General features: G+C 43.1%; 1 protein-coding gene across 2 annotated transcripts in view; it reads left to right on the top strand.

Moving 5' to 3' along the window:
• psmc3ip (PSMC3 interacting protein) overlaps positions 1 to 22,086 on the top strand; it is a 75,805-nt gene that overhangs the window by 32,349 nt on the left and 21,370 nt on the right. For both annotated transcript variants that reach the window (XM_048560912.2, XM_048560911.2), the window contains exons 4-5: positions 1,281 to 1,392; positions 8,072 to 8,217. In XM_048560912.2, the coding sequence (XP_048416869.1) occupies positions 1,281 to 1,392; positions 8,072 to 8,217 (258 nt within the window). The remainder of the gene's footprint in view (positions 1 to 1,280; positions 1,393 to 8,071; positions 8,218 to 22,086) is intronic.

Below are 22,086 nucleotides of genomic sequence, written 5' to 3'. Positions count from 1 at the left end.
GGAGTTTGAGGTTCTTTAAGCTAGGAATGTTTTTTTAAGTTCTCCTTTGGACATTTTTTTTCAGGTCCAGCACGACACCCACCATATGGACACAATGCTGTATTCCAGATGTGCTTTTGTTTCACACAGAGTTATCTGTTCATACAACAGTGCTGTTGCGTAATGTTGGCTTCAGTGTGTATAATTTTCAGATGCAAGGATCGACAAATGTTTGAAGCCATGCGCAAAGGAAGATGGTTGTGGTTGTTGCCAGAATGTCTTGGCAACAAGACTTCACTGTAGGAGCTCCTCAGAGTAGTGCTTAGCATCCATCCCTTTTCAGCTACCTCATGAATAGCCAGAGGAGATTCACGCGGTTGATCCTGAGTATGGGGAGCACAGTCTTCTGAGGAGAGATTGAGGAGATTGGGCTTCTATCACTTGGAGTTTAATAATAAATGACCTTATTGAAACATGTAGGATTCTTGGGAGTTTAACAAGGTAGATGTGGAGACATTGTTTTGACAGAGTTGAGGACCAGAGGGCATAATCTCAGAGTAAGAGGTCACCCATTCAAGTCAAAGATGAATTTCTGCTTGCAAAATAAGGGTTATGGGAGAAAAGGCAAGGAAGTGGCAGTGAATGTTATCAGATCAGCCGTGACCCCATAGAATAATGGAGTGGACTCAATGGGCTGAATGCACTCCTTTTGCTTGTAAACCATATGGTTTTAATGGTTTAATTTTGCCACAACTGAGAGGTCAGGCTGTGGATGTTTGATTATTAATGAACAGTGTCCAGAGGATTGGGAAAAGACAATCTGTAACAAGGGAGAATTCCCGTTGCCCATGGACATTGAATTGGATTATCACTGTTGAACATTCTACTAACAATATTCTGGGGATTACCATTGATTAGAACCTGAACTGGACCAGCCATATAAATATTGTGGTTACAAGAGCAAGTGAAAGGCTGGAAGTAACTCAGCTCCTGACACCAATGAATGAATAAGAAAAATAAAAGAATTCATTAATTAGGTGACCTGAACATTGAGAAGTACAGCAATGGTGTTGGTGTTTCATCACCTCCAAGTTCCACACCAAATCTCTCTCAAACCTGGTACGTGCATGTATCCTTTATCATCACTGGGTCAAGGTCTGTTGTTTGGTAATTTTGCAAGATTTGCAGCAACTCCTAATGCACACCACCAACCCAGGATGATGAAGAATAGACAATAAATGTTGTTCTGTCAGTGTTGTTACATCATGGTTTCAGTTATTCTTGTCTGATTCCCTCTCCAGAGTCAGTTTGCAGCTGTTAGTGAAGCTGATTTGAAGACCCTAGACATTGAGATCAGTGAGCTGAGTGAGAAGTTCCAGAATGTTCAACAGAGCTGTCGGCAGATGGAAGCAGGTGTGTTGGGAAGGAACTGTTGAATTTTTAGCAGTTCAGTACTAAGGTTCAGGAATGCCTTTAATTATTTAAATTTTTACACTTCCTCTTCTTTTCCTGTGCTCTGGGACTGGGAGATAAGGAAGAGCAAGGCCTTGGAGGGATTTGAAGGCGAGAATGGGAATTCTAAATTTGAAGTTTGGAACCACTAGCAGTGTTGGTCATCAAGTGTAGAGATGGTAAAATCACTCGGCACACAAGGCCACTTAGTCCGGCGTGACTTTTGCTCTTTGAAGGAGCTATCCAATCATAGAACATTACAGCACAGTACAGGCACTTCAGCCCTCGATGTTGTGCTGACCTGTCATGTCAATCTGAAGTCCATCTAACCTACTCTATTCCATGTATGTCCATATGCTTGTCCAATGACGACTTAAATGTACCTAAAGTTGGCGAATCTACTACCGTTGCAGGCAAAGCGTTCCATTCCCTTACTACTCTGAGTAAAGAAACTACCTCTGACATCTGTCCTATGTCTTTCACCCCTCAATTTAAAGCTATGCCCCCTTGTGCTCGCCGTCACCATCCTAGGAAAAAGGCTTTCCCTATCCACCCTATCTAACCCTCTGAATATCTTATATGTCTCAAATAAGTCACCTCTCAACCTTCTTCTCTCTAATGAAAACAGCCTCAAGTCCCTCAGCCTTTCCTCGTAAGACCTTCCCTCCATACCAGGCAACATCCTAGTAAATCTCCTCTGCACCCTTTCCAAAGCTTCCACATCCTTCTTATAATGCGGTGACCAGAACTGTACACAATACTCCAAGTGCGGCCGCACCAGAGTTTTGTACAGCTGCAGCATAACCTCTTGGTTCCGGAACTCTATCCCTCTATTAATAAAAGCTGAAACACTGTATGCCTTCTTAACAGCCCTGTCAACCTGGGTGGCAACTTTCAAGGATCTGTGTACATGGACACCGAGATCTCTCTGCTCATCTACACAACCAAGAATCTTAGCATTAGCCCTGTACTTTGCCTTCTGGTTACTCCTACCAAAGTGCATCACCTCACACTTGTCCATCAACCACCACCCTCTGTCTTCTTTCAGCAAGCCAATTTCCGATCCAAACTGCTATATCTCCCACAATCCCATTCGTCCGCATTTTGTATAGTAGCCTACTGTGGCGAATCTTATCGAACACCTTGCTAAAATCCATATACACCACATCAACCGGTTTACTCCCATCTACCTGTTTGGTCACCTTCTCAAAGAACTCAATAAGGTTTGTGAGGCATGACCTACCCTTCACAAAACCGTGCTGACTATCCCTAATCAAATTATTCTTTTCTCAATGATTATAAATCCTATCTGTTATAACCTTTTCCAACACTTTACCAACAACTGAGGTAAGGCTCACTGGTCTATAATTACCAGGGTTGTCTCTACTCCCCTTCTTGAACAGCGGAACCACATTTGCTATCCTCCAGTCGTTTAGCACTATTCCTTTTGACAATGACGAGTTAAAGATCAATGCCAAAGGCTCGGCAATCTCCTCCCTTGCTTCCCAGAGGATCCTAGGATAAATCCCATCTGCCCCAGGGGACATATCTATCTTCACACTCTGTAGGATTTCTAATACCTCTTCCTTGTGAACCTCAATCCTACCTAGTCTAGTAGCCTGTATCTCAGTATTCTCCTCGACAACATTGTCGTTTGCTAGAGTGAATACTGTTGAAAAATATTCATTTAGTGCTTCTCCTATCTCCTCTGACTCCACACTACTTCCCACTACTATCCTTGATTGGCCCTAATCTTACTCTCGTCATTCTTTTATTCCTTATATTCCTATAGAAAGCCTTAGGGTTTACCCCGAATCTATCCGCCAACAACTTCTCATGTCTCCTCCTGGCTCTTCTGAGCTCTCTCTAGGTCTTTCCTGGCTACCTTGTAATCCTCAAGCGCCCTAACTGAGCCTTCACATCTCATCCTAACATAAGCCTGCTTCTTCCTCTTGACCAGAGATTCCACTTCCTCTGTACACCACGGCTTCCGCACTCTACAGCTTCCTCCCTCTCTGACAGGCACGTACTTATCTAGGACACACGGGAGCTTTTCCCTGAATAATCAGTTCCATTCCTCTCCACTTTGAAGAAAAGAATTAAGCTCAAGAATAAAGCATCATGACTCAGTCTGTCCCATGTAAATTAGAATCAGAGGTAGGCCAGCAAAAATGTAAATTCACGAAACTATTTAGGTGTGGTCAATACGTATTCTTATGCTACAAAGGAGGACATGTAAGAACATAAGATAAAGGAGCAGGAACAGGCCATTTGGTCCATCAGGCCTGGCCCTCTGTTTGATAAGATCACAGTTGACGTGTCTCAGACCTCAACTCCTAGTTTCATCAGCTCAGCATAGCTGTTAACTTGGATTTCTAAAATCCACTGACTTCCTCCTTAATATTTTCAGTGATTCAGCCTCCACAACTCTTGAGTGGTAAGGAATCCAGACATTGACTACCCTCAGAGAAAAGAAATTCCTTTGAACCTCACTTTTAAATGAGTGTCCCTTTATTCTATAACAATGTCCACATCTAACTGTCAAGCCCCCTCAAAATCTTTTATGTTCTAATAAGGTCACCACTCAATCTTCTAAACTCTAATGAATAAAGACCTAAACCTCTTAGCTGTTCTTGCTTAATTAACCCTGTAATTCCAGGAACCAGACTAGTGAATCTCTTTTGAATTGCTTCTAATGTCAGTATATCATTTTTTAAATACAGGGACTACCAACATTCTGTACAGTTGTAACCAGAAAACTTTGTTGTTAAATTCTAACCTCTTTGCATAAAGACCAAAATTCCATTTTGCCTTAATTACCAGCTTCACTCTTAAGCCATGTTTTTGGGTTTCACACATAAGAATATCCAGATCGCTCTGTGCTGCACTTCTGTAGCGTCTCTTTGATTCTTCTTACCAAAGTGTATGACCTCTCAGTTTTCTATGTTAAATTCCATCTACAAAAATTTTGCCTGTTCACTCAACCCATCTATATCCCCTTGGGTAGATTTCCTATTGGCTCATTAAAACATGCCTAATATAGACACTGAATAATTGGTACCCTAGAACTGTTCCTTGTGATACTTAGCTACTTGCCTTTTTCCAACCTAACAAAGACCCAGTAATCCCAAATATGTTTTCTATATGTTAACCAATCCCAATCGTCAATTTGTGCTAAAATATTAACCCCGTTTCTGTCAGCTCCTATCTTGTGTGAGAACCTTTTGTTTTTGGAGAACCTTTTCATGGCACTTTATTAAATACCTTCTGGAATTCCAAATACAGTAAATCAACTGGTTCCCTTTATCAACTCTACATTGTTGTATTCTTGAAAAACTCCTAACAAATTTGTCAAACATGATTTCCTTTCACAAAACCATTGGATAATGTTAGCTTTTCTAAATGACCTGCTGTTTCTTAGTTAATAATGTGCTGTAGCATTTGCCCAATAATAGACGTTAGGTCATCTGGTCTATAGTTTCCAGCTTTCTGTCTCCCTTTTTGAACAGGGCATCACATTGTAATTTTGTCTTCTTCTGGAATCCAGTGAATTTTGGACTATTTTGACCAATGTCTTCACTATCATGGCAGCTACGCCCTTTGAAACTGTTACATGGAAGTACTCAAGTCTTGCCAACATATCTATCTTTATCCTTTATAGTTTGTCAAATATGTTTTTGTGATAAGAGTGTGTTACAAAATCTTTACTTCCAACAGAGCCTGCATGTCCATTATCTTTGAGATCATGATAATGTGTCACCATGAAGCCTAATGAAAAACATTGGTTTAAGTTATCTGCTATTTCTCTGTTCCCAGTCAATTTCCAGTTGTATCCTCTAAAGGTCTATTACTAGTAGTGTACCACAAGGGTCGGTGTTGGGTCCACTGCTGTTTGTCATTTTTATAAACGACCTGGATGAGGGCGTAGAAGGATGGGTTAGTAAATTTGCAGATGACACTAAGGTCGGTGGAGTTGTGGATAGTGATGAAGGATGCTGTAGGTTGCAGAGAGACATAGATAAGCTGCAGAGCTGGGCTGAGACATGGCAAATGGAGTTTGATGCAGACAAGTGTGAGGTGATGCACTTTGGTAGGAGTAACCGGAAGGCAAAGTACTGGGCTAATGGTAAGATTCTTAGTAGTGTAGATGAGCAGAGAGATCTCGGTGCCCATGTACACAGATCTGTGAAAGTTGCCACCCAGGTTGACAGGGCTGTTAAGAAGGCATACAGTGTTTTAGCTTTTATTAATAGAGGGATCGAGTTCTGGAACCAAGAGGTTATGGTGAAGCTGTACAAAACTCTGGTGCGGCCGCACTTGGAGTATTGTGTACAGTTCTGGTCACCGCATTATAAGGAGGATGTGGAAGTTTTGGAAAGGGTGCAGAGGAGATTTACTAGGATGTTGCCTGGTATGGAGGGAAGGTCTTACGAGGAAAGGCTGAGGGACTTGAGGCTGTTTTCATTAGAGAGAAGAAGGTTGAGAGGTGACTTAATTGAAACATATAAAATAATCAGAGGGTTAGATAGGGTGGATAGGGAGAGCCTTTTTCCTAGGATGGTGATGGCGAGCACGAGGAGACATAGCTTTAAATTGAGGGGTGAAAGATATAGGACAGATGTCAGAGGTAGTTTCTTTACTCAGAGTATTAAGGGAATGGAACGCTTTGCCTGCAACGGTAGTAGATTCGCCAACTTTAGGTACATTTAAGTCGTCATTGGACGAGCATATGGATGTACATGGAATAGTGTAGGTTAGATGGGCTTGAGATTGGTATGACAGGTCAGCACAACATCAAGGGCCGAAGGGCCTGTACTGTGCTGTAATGTTCTATGTTCTAGGTCCTACACTTACCATAGCTACATTGTTTTTATATATGAAGAAGTTCTAGCCAATTTGCCTTTACAATCTACTTTCTCCCTCTTTATTAACATTTTAGTCTTGGATGGTTCCTAAAAAATAATTCCTAACCCACTGGTGTGCCAGTAATTTTCAATGCTTTCTATGCATTAGTTATTGAATGGATACTTTTCGTGACTAGCTTTTTTAAAAAAAGGTGATTCATCCTTCTCACTGAGTTCCTCATTTTGACCTGAGTAAGATTTTTGCTGAGCATTATGCTTATATGTCTTTGACTGTTCATCCCCTAACACTCTGTTTAGTCTGTTAATGTAATTCTTTTATCATCCCTCTGTAATTGCCCTTTTCTAAGTTCAGGATCTTGGTTTCAGACCAAAGTTGCTGTCCCTGAGATTGAATTTGAAATTCAGTCATGTTGTGATTGTGACATCCTAGAGGATCCTTAACTTTCTTATTAATCCTTTCTCATTGCACATTACTATTACGATGATTGCTGTTACATAGAACTGACATGTTCCACGGACTGAATTGGCTACCTTCTATGACCGTTCTAGATTCCAACCCTCTTAAAATAATAATTTGGAACACTGTGCAGTTTTGATTTACAGTTTCATAAAAAAAGTAATGAACAGGCTTTGAATGAATTGCGAAGAAAAATGCAGAATGTTGATTCTAAAACTGAAATTATTAGTGAAGGCTGAAAAGGTGGCTCTTTTTCTCCAAAAAAATGGAGACCGACGAGTTACCTGATGGGTAAGAGATATTCGAGAAGATTGGGGGAAAGAATTGTTTTTATTGTGGTGGAGTATAAAATTAGAGGCCATCAAGCCCCTGTTCAGCTCAATGGGATTCTGCCTTAGGCCTTTGAGTTCTCAAGTGTATCATTCTTTCTTCGGGACAAATCCCTTTGCTGTTCATTAATGTTACTCCAAAGGCCCACATAGAAGAGAAAAGCGGGTGCAGAGGATTTATATCAATCCTGAATCCAGTGTATGTTGATGCCTTAAATTTTAGGCATCGATCTGGTGTCTTGCTCCTGGCAAATTTTCCCTGATCTTCCCTCACTGTATTTCGTATATTTTTAAGCATCAGAACAGCACAATTTCAAGGGCTTTCGAAGTGGTCTCATTTTGCAAAGATGCAGAGATAAAGTGATTGTGTTTTTGAGGGCGGGGGTGATAACTACATAGGGGATAAATTGGGGAGGGCAATGGTATTTGAAAAGAATGAGCTGTCAACAATTTCAGATGACATGGAAACACAAAGGAAAACTGGACAGTGAGCAGTTTATGGGAATAGGATTGAGGTACAGAATAAGCTTAGAGATGCCATCACCCAAAGCTGAGAAGAAAGATTTGTAGTGACACAAAATCTCAAAATCTTCATGTTGCAGAAGTGCCTCAGTCAGGTAAGCACTTTTGAATTATAGACATGGATTGACCGTGCTGAATTGCCCATAGTGTCTAGGGATGTGTAGGTTAGGTGGGTAAGCCTTGGGAAATGTAGGATTACAGGGATAGAGTAAGGGCTGGGTCAAAAAGGGATGCTGAATTGCCTGCTCCTACACTGTAGGGATTCTGAGATTTATTCTATAAGACTGTTATATAGGGAAACATGGCAGCCCATTAGTAAAGAGATTTTCAGGAGCTCTTACTGACAAAAAAGGGAGGGGATGTTACTTGCTTTCTGAGTAATTGGTGGAGACAAATCTGATAACGACATCCAACTTCTGTGCTTGTGATACCAGAACAGACACTAATTCCATTTGTATCTGAATTAGAACTTAAAGAGCTCAATAGTTCGATGACAACCGAAGAAGTGTCTTTGGAAATTGCAGCATTAAACCAGGAATGTGCATCACATCAAAAGAGACTGCAAAAAATCAAATCTGCAAGCAATCACGTTGCCCCAGAGGATAAAGAAAAGGTGAAAACATTATTCAGCAGGTCTGCTATACATGGTTCAAAAATGCTGGGCTTCATTTGGCCCAGAATTTTTGTAATCAAGTATTTTCTGCAAATTCATATTTGCATACACCAGAGGATAAAACTCTTTTTAAAACTAGTTGTAAGCATTGAAAAGTGTGGACTTTGTGTTACAGCATTTTATGTTTAACTATTACAGTTTAAACAAGAATTTTTTTTTTAAAACTGTGCTACAACACAGACTTAATCTATCACCCATTGATAGTTACATTCATGGACAGGGCACAGGTTCTGCCGGGTATTATGGGTGGGAAGCAGACAGAAATGTATAACATTCTTGGAGATCAAAGGTTCGAATGCAGGTGATAAAATGGGTTGACTTGACTTGTTTTTCTGTGATGATAGCTGGTGACTCATAAAGTTCTACAGGGGTCAGTGTTGGGGCCACACCTATTTGTGTCATACATTAATAAACTGATGAAGGAACTGAGGGCATTGTTGATAGGTTTGGAGATGACACAAAGATAGGTGAGAGACAGGTGATGTTGAGGAAGCAGGGAGGCTGCAAAATGATTTGGACAGACTAGGAGAGTGGAAAAAGATCTAGCAAGTGGAATATAATGTGAGAAAGTTGAAGGTTATGTACTATGGAAGGAAGAAGAGAGGCATAGATAATTTTCTAACTAGAGAAAGTCTTCACAAATCTGAATCACGAAGGGAATTAGGAGTCCTAGTTCAGGATTCTTCCAGGGTTAGCATGGGGGTTCATTCGACAGTGAGGAAGGCAAATGCAATTTAATATTCATTTTGTGTGGACTAGAATATAAGCTGAGGCTGTATATCACTCTAGTCAGACCACATTTGGAAGGAAGGATGTATTGACCTTGGAGGGCCTCCAGAGAGGTTTATAAGAATGATCCTGGGAATGAAGGGCTTATCACATGAGCACTCTGGAACTGTACTTGATGGAGTTTAGGAGAATGAGGGAGGATTCTCATTGAAACTTGCCGTATACTGAGAGGCTTGGATGCAATGGACGTGGAGACGATGTTTCCACCAGAAGGAGAGACCCTGTAAAACAGAGGTGAGGAGGGATTTCTTCAGCTGGAGGGTGATGAATCTGTGGAACTCATTACCACAGAAGGCTATAAAAGCCAAGTCATTAAGTGTCTTTAAGGTAGAGATAGTTAGGTTCTTGATTAGTAAGGGATTAAGGGTTATGGGGAGAAGGCAAGAGAAGGGGTTTGAGAAACATATCAGGCATGCCTGAATGGCAGTGGAGACTCTTTGAGTCAAATGGCCTATCCTGCTGCTGTATCTTACGATCTTTTAGTCCTTTTGACTTTCTGTTGTCTAGATTGATTGTTGTTGGTCACAGAGCAATGAAAGACTCATGGGGTCATATGGAAGATCACTTCGACCCAGATCGTTGGATTGAGTTAATAATTCAACAGTCAATGTCCTTGAGGTTATCAGAGGTGTTGATTTATTGAACCAACTCAATTAACCAGAAAATACCTCCTCAGATCTCGCTTCAACTGATTTTCTTTAAAAGTCATCTTTTACTCATGATGAGAAAGACAAAGAGAGACATGGTATTACTTCTTTACAAGCCTCTTCACAACTGACCAATTCTCAAGTCTATGGCAAAAGTGAAACCAAGTATCCAGAGGCTATTTCTCGGCAACCTTCAACACTAGACCCCTTACAAAATTCAGTCTTTCTCATTATTATACTTCATTAAGCATGTTTGTGATATATGTAAATGATTTGGGGAAGGTGTAGGTGGTCTGATCGGCAAGTTTGCAGATGACACTAAGATTGGTGGAGTAGCTGATAGTGAAGGGGACTGTCAGAGATTACAGCAGAATATAGAAAGACTGGAGAGTTGGACAGATAAATGGCAGATGGAGTTCAATCTGGGCAAATGCGAAGTGATGCATTTTGGAAGATCAAATTCAAGGGTGAATTATACAGTAAATGGAAAAGTTCTAGGGAAAATTTGATGAACAGAGAGATCTGGGTGTTCAGGTCCATTGTTCCCTGAAGGTGACAACGCAGGTCAATAGGGTGGTCAAAAAGGCATATGGCATGCTTTCCTTCATTGGACAGTGTATTGACTATAAGAGTTGGCAGGTCATGTTGCAGTTGTATAGGACTTTGGTTTGGTCACTTTTGGAGTACTGTGTACAGTTCTGGTCGCCACATTACCAAAAGGATGTGGATGCTTTGGGGAGGGTGCAGAGGAGGTTCACCAGAATGTTGCCTGGTTTGGAGGGTGCTAGCTATGAAGAGAGGTTGAGTAGATTAGGATTATTTTCATTAGAAAGACGGAGATTGAGGGGGGACCTGATTGAGGTCTACAAAATCATGAGGGGTATAGACAGGGTGGACAGCAAAAAGCTTTTTCCCAGCGTGGGGGACTCAATTACTAGGGGTCATGAGTTCAAAGTGAGAGGGGGAAAGTTTAAGGGAGATGTGCGTGGAAAGTTCTTTACACAGAGGGTGGTGGGTGCCTGGAACGCGTTGCCAGCGGAGGTGGTAGACACTGACATGTTAGCGTCTTTTAAGATATATTTGGACAGGTATGTGGATGGGCAGGGACCAAACAGACACAGACCGTTAGAAAATAGATGACAGGTTAGACAGAGGATCTTGATTGGCGCAGGCTTGGAGGGCCGAAGGGCCTGTTCCTGTGCTGTAATTTTCTTCATTCTTTGTATTCTCCTACCAATCTTTTAAAAGCTTTTCACCCAAAGTCATTTGGCTTTTTTCAAACAATTCCCAGTTCTTTTGACTTTTGAATTTCAAATACTTACATGATAAATCTTTTGCAACTCAGTAATTGTCCAAATTTTCCATCTTTAAGGTATCAGAATCTACAAATATATCTGTTTCCAAAACTGTCTCTGTCAGTATTCTATACCCTTTGATATTCCTGCCTGATGATATGTCCCAATTTCCCATTCCTGCAGAGTTAATTTAAAACCTTCCCAATTAGATGAGCAAAGCACATCATGAGGACCTCAGTAATGCCTCTGTTCAGATGTAAACCACCTGGCCTGTACAAGACCTGTCTTCCCTGGAACCAATCCCAAAATCCCAAGAATCTTAAGCCGTCCCTCAAAAACTTTATAGCCACACATTCATTTCTTATTCTTCTTTTCTACACTTGCATGTGGCACTGAATACAATCCAGAGATCATTACATTTGAAATCATTCATATTAATTTTCTATCAAGTTTCTGACTGCATAGCACATCCCATTTTCTATGTATGTTGGTTCCAGTTTGGACCTCTGTTGGAACAAAATGGGTGTGCTGAAGCTGTTCAGCATCGTCTTTGACCCTGCCACCAGGGAGGCAACACGGCATTCTGAATTCATGTCTACAGTTGTAAAATGTTTCTTCCTAACAATCACCTGGCTCTATGCATCTTCCAGTTTCCTTTGTAACCCTCTTTACTGCACCATGTGCCATGGACTCGTACTTCTCAGCTGAGTTATCATTCTTTCCAGTATTCAGAACTGAATACTGGAGAGTGGGATGAATTCTGGGGATTCCTGCATTGCTGACCTGTTCTTTTGTGATTATTCATTTATTCCCTCTGAGGTTCTGAAGTGACCACCTATATAAATGTGCTATTCACGTAGCACTCTGCTCCACAGCAAAGGCAGTTGCTGCACAAGTTCTGAAATCTGGAGCTCAGTCTTTTGTGATTATAGAATCATAGGTTAAAATTTTACAGTACAAGAGACCATTCCACCCATCATATCTCTTCAGGCTCCCAAAAGAGATAAAATGGTGTAGAGCTGGATGAACACAGCAAGCCAAGCAGCATCAGAGGAGCAGGAAGGCTGATGTGTTGGGCCTAGACCCTTCTTCAGAAATTGGGGAGGAGAAGGGGGTTCTGAAATAAATAGTGAGAGAGGGGGAGGTGGATAGAAGATGGATAGAGAAGAAGATAGGTGGAGAGGAGACAGACAGGTCAAAGATGCGGGGATGGAGCCAGCAAAGGTGAGTGTAGGTAGGGAGGAGATAGGTCAGTCCCGGGAGGACGGACAAGTCAAGGTGGTCGAATGACGTTAGTAGATAGGAAATGGGGGTGGGGCTTGAGGTGGGAGGAGGGGATAGCTGGGAGGAATGACAGGTTAGGGAGGCGGGAATGAGCTGGGCTGGTTTTGAGATGCAGTAGGGGGAAGGGAGATTTTGAAGCTTGTGAAGTCCACATTGATACCATTGGGCTGCAGGGTTCCCAAGCGGAATGTGAGTTGCTGTTCCTTCAACTTTCGGGTAGCATCGTTGTGGCACTGTGGGAGGCCCGGGAAGGACATGTTGTCTGAGGAATAGGAGGGAGGGTTGAAATGGTTCGCGACTGGGAGGTGCAGTTGTTTATTGCGAACTGAGCGTAGATATTTTGCATAGCGGTCCCCAAGCCTCCGCTTGTTTCCCCAGTGTAGAGGAGGCCACAACGGGAACAGCAGATGCAGTATACTACATCAGCAGATGTGCAGGTGAACATCTGCTTGATGTGGAAAGTCTTCTTGGAGCCTGGATTGGGGGTGAGGGCAGAGACGTAGGGGCAGGTGTAGCATTTCCTGCGATTGCAGGGAAATGTGCTGGGTGCGGTGGGGCTGAGGGGAAGTGTGGAATGGTCAAGGGAGTCACTGAGAGTGTGGTCCCACTGTAAGGCACATAAGGGTGGGGAGGGAAAATGTCTTTGGGGTCAGATTTCAGATGGCGGAAGTGTCAGAGGATGATTGTTGGATCAGAGGTTGGTGGGGTGATATGTGAGGATGAGGGGGATTCTGTTTTGGTTTTTATTGCGGGGAGGGGGTCTGAAGGATGAGTTGCGGGAAATGCGGGAGTCACGGTCGAGGACGTTTTCGACCGTTGACATTAAGACCTATATCAAGCTCTCTTTTGAAACCTCATATTGAATCCACCTCCACCACACTCCTAGGCAGTGTATTCTAAATGTGAAACAACTTTGAGAAAACAAGTTTCTCCTCACCTCACTCCCAGATCTCTTGCTGACAATATTGAAATTATGACCCCCTAGATACTGACATACCAATTAGTGGAAATAGAATATCCTTCTTTAGCCTGTCAAAATTGTTCATAATTTTGAACCCCTCAAAAATCGTTAATCTTGTTACAGACAATCCAATGCATCATCGACGACACTTCCGCCATCTGCAATTTGACCCCACTACAAAAGACATTTTTCCCTCCCCATCCTTATCTGCTTCCCGGAGGGAGCACTCTGCCCGTGACTTCCTTGTGCGCTCCACACTCCCCTCCAGTCTCACCACCCCCGGCACTTTTGCCTGCACTGGAGTAAGTGCTACACTTAACCCCACACCACCTCCCTCACCCCCATCCCATGCCTTAAGAACACCTTTCACATCAAGCAGATGTTCACCTGCACATCTGCCAATGTGGTATGCTGTATCTGCTGTTCCCATTAAGGCCTCCTTTACATTGGGGAAACCAAGCGGAGGCTTGGGGACTGCTTTGCGGAACACCTGCACTCAGTTCGCAACAAACAGCTACACCTCCCAGTCGCTAACCATTTCAACTCTCCTTCCCAATCCTTGGACGACATGTCCATCTGGGCCTCCTGCATTGCCACAATGGTGCCACCCGAAGGCTACAGGAACAGCATCTCATTATTTCGCTTGGGAACCCTGCAGCCTAAGGGTGTCAATGTGGACTTCACAGGCTTCAAACTCTCCCCTGCCCTGACCGCATCCCAAAACCAGCCCGACTCGTTCCTGCCTCCCCAACCATTCGTCCCACCTCAAGCCCCACACATTAAGATTGATAAGTCCCCAGGGCCAGACCAGATTTATCCTAGGTTGTTCCGGGAAGCGAGAAAGGAGGTTGCTAAGCCGCTGGCGAAGATCTTTGCTTCCTCACTCTCCATAGGAGTCGTACCGGAAGATTGGAGGGAGGCAAATGTTGTTCCTCTTTTCAAGAAAGGGAATAGGAAAATCTCTGGAAATTACAGACCAGTCAGTCTTAGGTCTGTGGTCAGCAAGGTTTTGGAAAGAATTCTGAGGGATAGGATTTATGACTATTTGGAAAAGCATAGCGTGATTAAAGGGAGTCAGCATGGCTTTGTGAGGGGCAGGTCATGCCTTACAAATCTTATTGAGTTCTTTGAGGAAGTCACAAGACAGGTTGACGAGGGTCACGCAGTGGATGTGGTGTACGTGGACTTCAGCAAGGCATTTGATAAGGTTCCCCACGGCAGGCTCATTCATTAAGTCAGGAGGTATGGGATACAGGGTGATTTGGCTGTCTGGATTCAGAATTGGTTGGCTGACAGGAGGCAGAGAGTGGTTGTAGATGGTAAGTATTCTGCCTGGAGGTCAGTGCTGAGTGGTGTCCCGCAGGGCTCTGTTCTTGGGCCTCTGCTCTTTGTAGTTTTTATAAATGACTTGGATGACTCGGTTGAGGGGTGGGTTAGTATGTTTGCTGATGACACAAAGTTTGGAGATGCCATTGATAGTATCGAGGGCTATTGCAGGCTTCAGCGAGACATTGACAGAATGCAGAGCTGGGCTGAGAAATGGCAGATGGAGTTCAACCTGGATAAATGCGAAGTGATGCATTTTGGAAGGTCGAACTTAAATGCTGAATATAGAATTAAAGGCAGGATTCTCAGCAGTGTGGAGGAACAGTGGGATCTTGGTGTTCAAGTGCATAGCTCCCTCAAAGTTGCCACCCAGGTGGATATGGTGTTTTGGCTTTCATTACCAGGGGAATCAAGTTTAAGAGCCGTGAGGTTATGCTGCAGCTCTACAAAACCCTGGTGAGACCACACTTGGAATATTGTGTCCAGTTCTGGTTGCCCTATTATAGGAAAGATGTGGAGGTTTTGGAGAGGGTGCAAAGGAGGTTTACCAGGATGCTGCCTGGACTGGAGGACTTGTCTTACGAGGAGAGGTTGACTGAGCTCAGACTTTCCTCTCTGGAGAGAAGGAGGAAGAGCGGTGACTTGATCGAGGTGTACAACGTAATGAGAGGCATGGATAGAGTCGATAGCCAGAGACTTTTCCCCTGGGCAGGATTGACTGCCACGAAGTGTCATAGTTTTAAGGTGTTAGGAGGAAGGTATAGAGGAGACATCAGAGGGAGGTTCTTCACCCAGAGAGTTGTGAGCGCATTGGAATAGTTTGCCAGTGGTAGTCGTGGAAGCGGAGTCATTAGTGACATTTAAGCGACTGCTGGACATGCACATGGACAGCAGTGAATTGAGGGGAATGTAGGTTATTTTATTTTATTTTTGGATGAGGATTATTCCAAGGCGCAACATCGTGGGCCGAAGGCCCTGTCTGTGCCACACTTTTCTATGTTCTATGTTCATCTCCTACCTGCTAACATCATCCCATTCCCTTGCCCTGTCTGTCCTTCCTGGACTGACCTATCTCCTCCCTACCTCCCCACCATAACTCATCTTTACTGGCCCCATCTCCGCCTCTTTGACCTGTCTGTCTCCTTGCCACCTATATTCTCCTAAATCCATCTTCTATCCCCCTCCCCCTCTCTCCCTATTTATTTCATAACCCCCTTCCCCTCCCCCATTTTGAAGAAGGGTCTCGACCTGAAACGTCAGCTTTCCTGCTCCTCTGATGCTGCTTAGCCTGCTGTGTTCATCGAGCTGTACACTGTGTCACCTCTTAATCTTCCCTGCTTGAAGGACAATCAGCCTTGGTTGAGCGAGAGACAAGACTGGCTGCACAACATCCCAGGGTTTTGTTGTTTTACATGAAACAGAGAGGGAGGCAAAAGAGTTGGAGGAGTTGCATCACTAACCAAGGAGAATATCGCTCCTGGAGTCAGAGAGGACGAGCTGGACAGCTCATCCACTGTGGCAATATGGGTAAAGCTCAGAAATAAGAAGGGTGCAGTCACTCTGATGGGATTTTACTGTAGGCCTCCCAACAGCCACAGAGACATTAAGGAACAAATAAATAAGCAGATTGTGAAAAGATGCTATAAAACAGGGTTAACATTGTGAGTGAATTAGCAACATTCACTGGCTCTTCCTTAGAGCAAGAGGCTTAGAAAGGGAAGATTTTGTTAGGTGCGAAGAAGAGGGTTTCTTGAAACAGTATGTGCATAGCTTATCTAGAGAAAAGGCCATACTGGACCTTGTATTAGCTATTGAGCTTGGTCAGATGACTGACCTTTCAATGGGACAGCATTTTGGAAACAGTGATCACAATTCTTTAAATTTTAAGGTAGCTATGAATAAGGATAAGTCAGGACCTTGAGAGAAGGTACTATGTTGGGGGATGGCAAATTACGTCAGTGTTAGGCAAGGGCTAGGAGGTGTTTATTGGGAACATCTGTTATTGGGCAAGTTCACCTTTGATGGTAGGAGTTGTTCAAAGATTAACTGATCAGAGTTCAGGACCAGCATGTTCCAGTAAGGAGGAAGGACAAGGATGGTAAGGGACTGTCAGATCATGAGGAAGGTTGTGAATTTAGTCAAAAGGAGAAAAGAAGCACGTGTTAGGCTTAGGAAGCTAAAATCGGACAGAGGTCATGAGGAATATAAAGAAAGCAAGCAAGAAGGAACTCAAACAGGGAATTAGAAGAGCAAGAGGGACTATGAAATGACCTTGACATGTAATGTTAAAGAGAGTCCCAAGGCAATCTGTACATACTTTTAAAAAAAGAGGACAACTATGGAGAAGGTGCAACCACTCAAGGATTAAGGAGGGAACTTGTGCTTGGAGGCAGAAGATGTGGGCAAGATCCTAAATGAGTACTTTGTGTCAGTATTCACATAGGAGAAGGACAGTGAGATTTCTGTGGAACATGCTAATCTGCTTGGCATTTTGAGATCAAGAAAGAAGTGATGTGGGGACTCTTCAACAGCGTCAAGGGCGATTAGCCCCCAGGGCCCGATGGTGTCTGCCCCAGGTTATTAAGAGAGGAAATTGCTGGGGCCTTGACCAAGATCTTTGTGTCCTTGTTGGAGATATCAAGAACTGCAGATGCTGGTGTCAGAGTTGATACAGTGTGGAGCTGGAGGCACAAAGCAAGTTAGGCAGCATTAGAGGAGCAGGAGAATCGATGTTTCGGACCTAGATCCTTCATCAGGACATCTTTGTATCGTCACTAGCTACTGGAGAGGTCCTGGAAGACTGGCGAGTAGCTAATGTTGTTCGTTTATTCAAGAAGGGAAATAGGAATAATCCAGGAAACTATAGACGGGTGAGTCTCACATCGGTGAATGGGAGACTGTTGGAGAGAATTCTTAGAGATAGGATTAATGCGCATTTGGAAAAGTATGGCCTAATTAGGGACAGTCAGCGTGACTTTGTGTGGGGAAGGTCATGGCTTAGTAACTTCATTGAATTTTTCAAGGAGATGATGAAGATGATCGATGAAGGTAGAACAGTGGATGTTGTCTGCATGGATTTTAGTAAAGTTTTTGACAAGGTCCCTTGTGGTAGGCTCATCCAGAAGATTAAGATGCATGGGATCCACAGTGATGTGGCCACTTGGATTCAGAACTGGTTTGCCTATAGAAGGCAGAGTGTAGTGGTGCAATGGTATTTTTCTGGCTGGTAGGCTGTGACTAATGGTGTTCCACAGGGATCCGTACTGGGATCTCTGCTGTCTGCAATATGTATAAATGACTTAGATGAAAACATAGATGGTGGGTTAGTAAGTTTGCAGACGATACAAAGATTGGTGGGGTTGTGGATAGTGTAGAAGGTTGTCAAAGGATACAGTGGGATATAGAACAGTACCAGATATGGGCAGAGAAATGGCAGATGGACTTTATTCCAGGCAAGCGTGAGGTCCTGCAGTTAGGGAGATAAAGTGTTAAGGGAAAGGGTTTGAGCCATAACGAGAAGCTAGAAAAACTCAGATTGTTTTGTCTGGAGTGGCAGATGGTGAGGGGAGACTTTACAAAAGTCTAAGATTATGAGGTGCATAGATACGGTTGACAGTTGGAATCTTTTGCCCAGACTGGAAATATCTAATACTAGGGGGCATTTATTTAAGGTGAATGGGGGAAAGTTCAAAGGAGTTGTGAGGGGCAGGTTTTTACATGGTGTGAGGTAGGTGTATGGACTGCACTGTCAAAAGCAATGGTGGAAGCAGATATGATCGGGGTGTTTAAGGGGCATTTAGCTAAGCATATGAATCTACAAAGAATGAAGGGGTATGGACCAAGAGCAGACAGAAGGGCTTAGTTTAATTTGGTCTCACATTCTGCACGGCAGCCGAAGCACCCATACCTGTGCTGGATAGTTTTATGTTGTAAACCCATTTCTCTAATCCCTTTCCTTGGATTTAAAATTCCTCATTCCTGGGATCGTTCTGGTGAATCTCCTTTGTACTATCTCCAGGGCTTTAACATCCTTCGTCAAATAAGTTGCCCAGAACTGAACGTGCTACTCCGAATGTGGTCTGATCTATGATTTATAGAGGTTTAGCATCACTTTCTTACGTTTATGCCCCCTACCTCTCTTTATAAACCCAAGGATCTGATAAGCTTTCTTGACAACTGTTTCAGCTTACCTGGCCATCTTCAAAGAATTATGCATGTGAACCTTGAGATCCCTCTGCTCCTGTACCATTTAGCCTGTATTGTCTGTCCGTGTTTCCTCTACCAAAATGCATAACAACATTTCTGCACCTTAAACCTCATCTACCAGGCGCCTGCCCTGTTGGCCAAATTGTCAGGTCCTCTCTGAAGTCGCTCAGCGTCATCCTCAGAATTCACTGTTCTCCCTAGCTTAGTATCATCTGCAAATTCAGAGCTTCTGCCCTCAGCACATATATCCAAATCATTTATATAAGTCAGAAAAAGCAAGGATCCCCATACTGATTCCCATGGAACTCCAGATTGAACTAATCTCTAATCTGAAAAAATGCCCATCTGTACATACCCTCTGTTTCCTATCTTTTAGCCAGTTTTTAATCTATGCTGCCAACTGGCGACTTTCTGAAGAAGGGTCTAGGCCCGAAACACCAACCTTCCTGCTCCTCTGATGCTGTTTGGCCTGCTGTATTCATCCAGTTCTACACGTTGTTGACTCTTACACGCAAGCAGTTGTACAGGATTCAGGAACTGTCCTGGAATTTCTGCATAATACTCGATAGATTAAATTAGCTTGCCATTCCTGTATTTTTAACCTTGTTACTACTTAAAAAAGCTTAGCTATAAAACTTACAACATTTAACAAAGCCTTACTCGTGCAAATAAATCTGACATCCTTGAGGCACTTTACCAGTTGTAATAAATATACTTAAAACATCTCTTTCCACAGTCTGCACAATTCCCATGTGAACCAAATTTGCTCACACCATGTCCCTGTTTTACTCAAATATTGCCTCCTTATGAATTCTCTCTCCCTCTGTTCCGCCTATCCCCCACTCAACCATTGGCCCTGGAATCACTGAAGCTTTTAATTTTTTCATATGACAGGCTCAGATACGATAAAAATGCATTAAATGCAAATCACTTCATCCTTCAACTAACCTACCATGTGTATTCTCTGTTAATAGCTACAGATCAACTAACACCATGTTCAATATTCACAGCAATCTGCTTATGCAAAAACTTACCATTGCTGTAAAAAAAATGTCTCTTTTTAGCCCTAACCTGTCTGGCTGAAATAGCCTATCTACTTGGACACAGTATAATCCTCTATTTTAAATACTTGATTCAATCAAGTACGTTCAGCAGGGATCGAGTGAATCCCAGAAGAGTATAACGGCAGTAGAAATATACTTGAGAGGGAAACCAGAAGTGCAGAAAGGAGACATGAGATAGCTTTGGTAAATTTAGTCAAGGAGAATCCAAAGGGATTGTACAAATACATAAATAATAAAAGGGTAACTAGGGAAAGTATGGGGCCTCTTGAAGACCAGCAATGCTGCCCACGCGCAGAACCGCAGAAGATGGGTGAGATACTAAACAAGTATTTTGCATCAGTATTCACTGTGGAAAAGGAAATGGGAGCTAGAAAACTTGGGGAAATTAAAAAAAAACATTTTGGAAAATGCTAATATTACAGAGGAGCAGGTACTAGAAGTCTTAAAATGCATAGACTACCTACAGTGTGGAAACAGGCCCTTTGGCCCTACAAATCCACACCGCCCCTTGAAGCATCCCACCCAGACCCATCCCCCTATAACTCACACACCCTTCAACACTGTGGGCAATTTAGCATGGCCAGTCCACCTAGTCTGCATATCTTTGGACTGTGGGAGGAAACTGGAGCACCTGGAGGAAACCCATGCAGACACGGGGAGAATGTGCAAACTCCACACAGACAGTCGCCTGAGGCTGGAATTGAACCCGGGTCCCTGGCGCTGTGAGGCTGTAGTGCTAACCACTGAGCCACCATGCTGCCCCCATAAAGGTGGATAAATCCCTGAGCCAATCAGGGCAGGACTTATACACTTAATGGTAAGAATCTGGGCAGTGTTGCTAAACAAAGAGATCTTGAAGTACAGGTTCATAGTTCCTTGAATGTGGAGTGTCAGGTAGACAGGTTGGTGAAGAAGGCTTTTGGTATGTTTGCCTTTATTGGTCAGTGAATTGAGTATAGGAATTGGGAGGTCATGTTGTAATTGTAAATGACGATGGTGAGGCCACTTTTGGAATACTGCATTCCATTCTGGTCTCCCTGCTACAGGAAGGATGTTGTGAAACTTGAAAGGGTTCAGAAAAGACTTACAAGGATGTTGTCAGGGTTGGAGGGTTTGAGCTATGGGGAGAGGCTGAATAGGCTGTGACTATTTTACCTGGAGTGTTGGAGCACGAGTGGTGGTCTTATAGAGGTTTATTAAATCATGAGTGGCATGGATAGGTTGAATAGCTAAGGTCTTTTCCCTCGAGTTGGAGAGTCCAAAATTAGAGGAAATTTTAAAAGGGACCTAAGCAGCAACTTTTTTATGCAGAGGGTGGTGCATGTGTGAAATGAGCTGCCAGAGGAAGTGGTGAAGGTTGGTACAATAACAACATTCAAAAGGTATCTGGATGGATATATGAAAAGGAAGCGTTTAGAGGGATATGCTGAAGAAGGCTTTTGGTATGTTTGCCTTTATTGGTCAGTGAATTGAGTGCTGGCAAATGGGACTAGATTTATTTAGGAATATCTGGTCGGCGAGGAAGAGTTGGATCAAAGAATCTGTTCTTGTGCTGTATGGCTCTATGGCTGTAAACATTGCCAAAGTTTATGCATTTCAAGAGTAAAAGGCTCAACTCTTTAAATGCATCAATGTAAAGACTTTTAAACGATACGTAAATCACCTGTCCTGTAGCCCCCACAGTCCATTTCACTCATCATCAGAGGGAACCAAACCAGATATAGTATTGTAAATGAGACCTCGGTCTGTATAAGGTTCTGAAGTGCATGATTTTGGTGTAGAGTAAGTTGTACATAAGTGAAAGCTGCTTAATGTGTGCCAGGTGGGGGGTATGGGGTTCGAGGCAGGTACAGAACCCACAAAATGGCTTTTTGAGGTAGTGAAAATGCTCATGAGAATTTGTATTCAATAGGTAGCACTGTCATAACATCTGTTATGGAAAAATGTCATTATAGTTGTAGAGTGCAAGGTTTAGCTTAAGTGGATAGTGATGGAGACAGGGAGAAGCTGGTAGAGGCCAAATGAAGAGTAAAAATTTATATCATCTCGTATTTGCAGCTGGATAGCACACTGCTAAGCTCCAAGTTAGTGGTAGCAGACAGATGATGAATGTCAGGACTCTGCAGTGAATTCCTGGAGCGCAGCACAATAGTAGGTACAGAAATCTGTATCCGGACAGCTTTAGGTAGGAGTGGGTTATTCACGTATGCTGGCATTCAGTGAGTTTGCCTATGGTC

The sequence above is a fragment of the Stegostoma tigrinum genome, chromosome 31 (assembly GCF_030684315.1).
Source record: "Stegostoma tigrinum isolate sSteTig4 chromosome 31, sSteTig4.hap1, whole genome shotgun sequence".
Classification (NCBI taxonomy): Eukaryota; Metazoa; Chordata; class Chondrichthyes; order Orectolobiformes; family Stegostomatidae; genus Stegostoma; species Stegostoma tigrinum.
The sequence above is the reverse complement of the archived record's forward strand: the minus strand, read 5'-3'. Positions and strand labels throughout refer to the sequence as shown.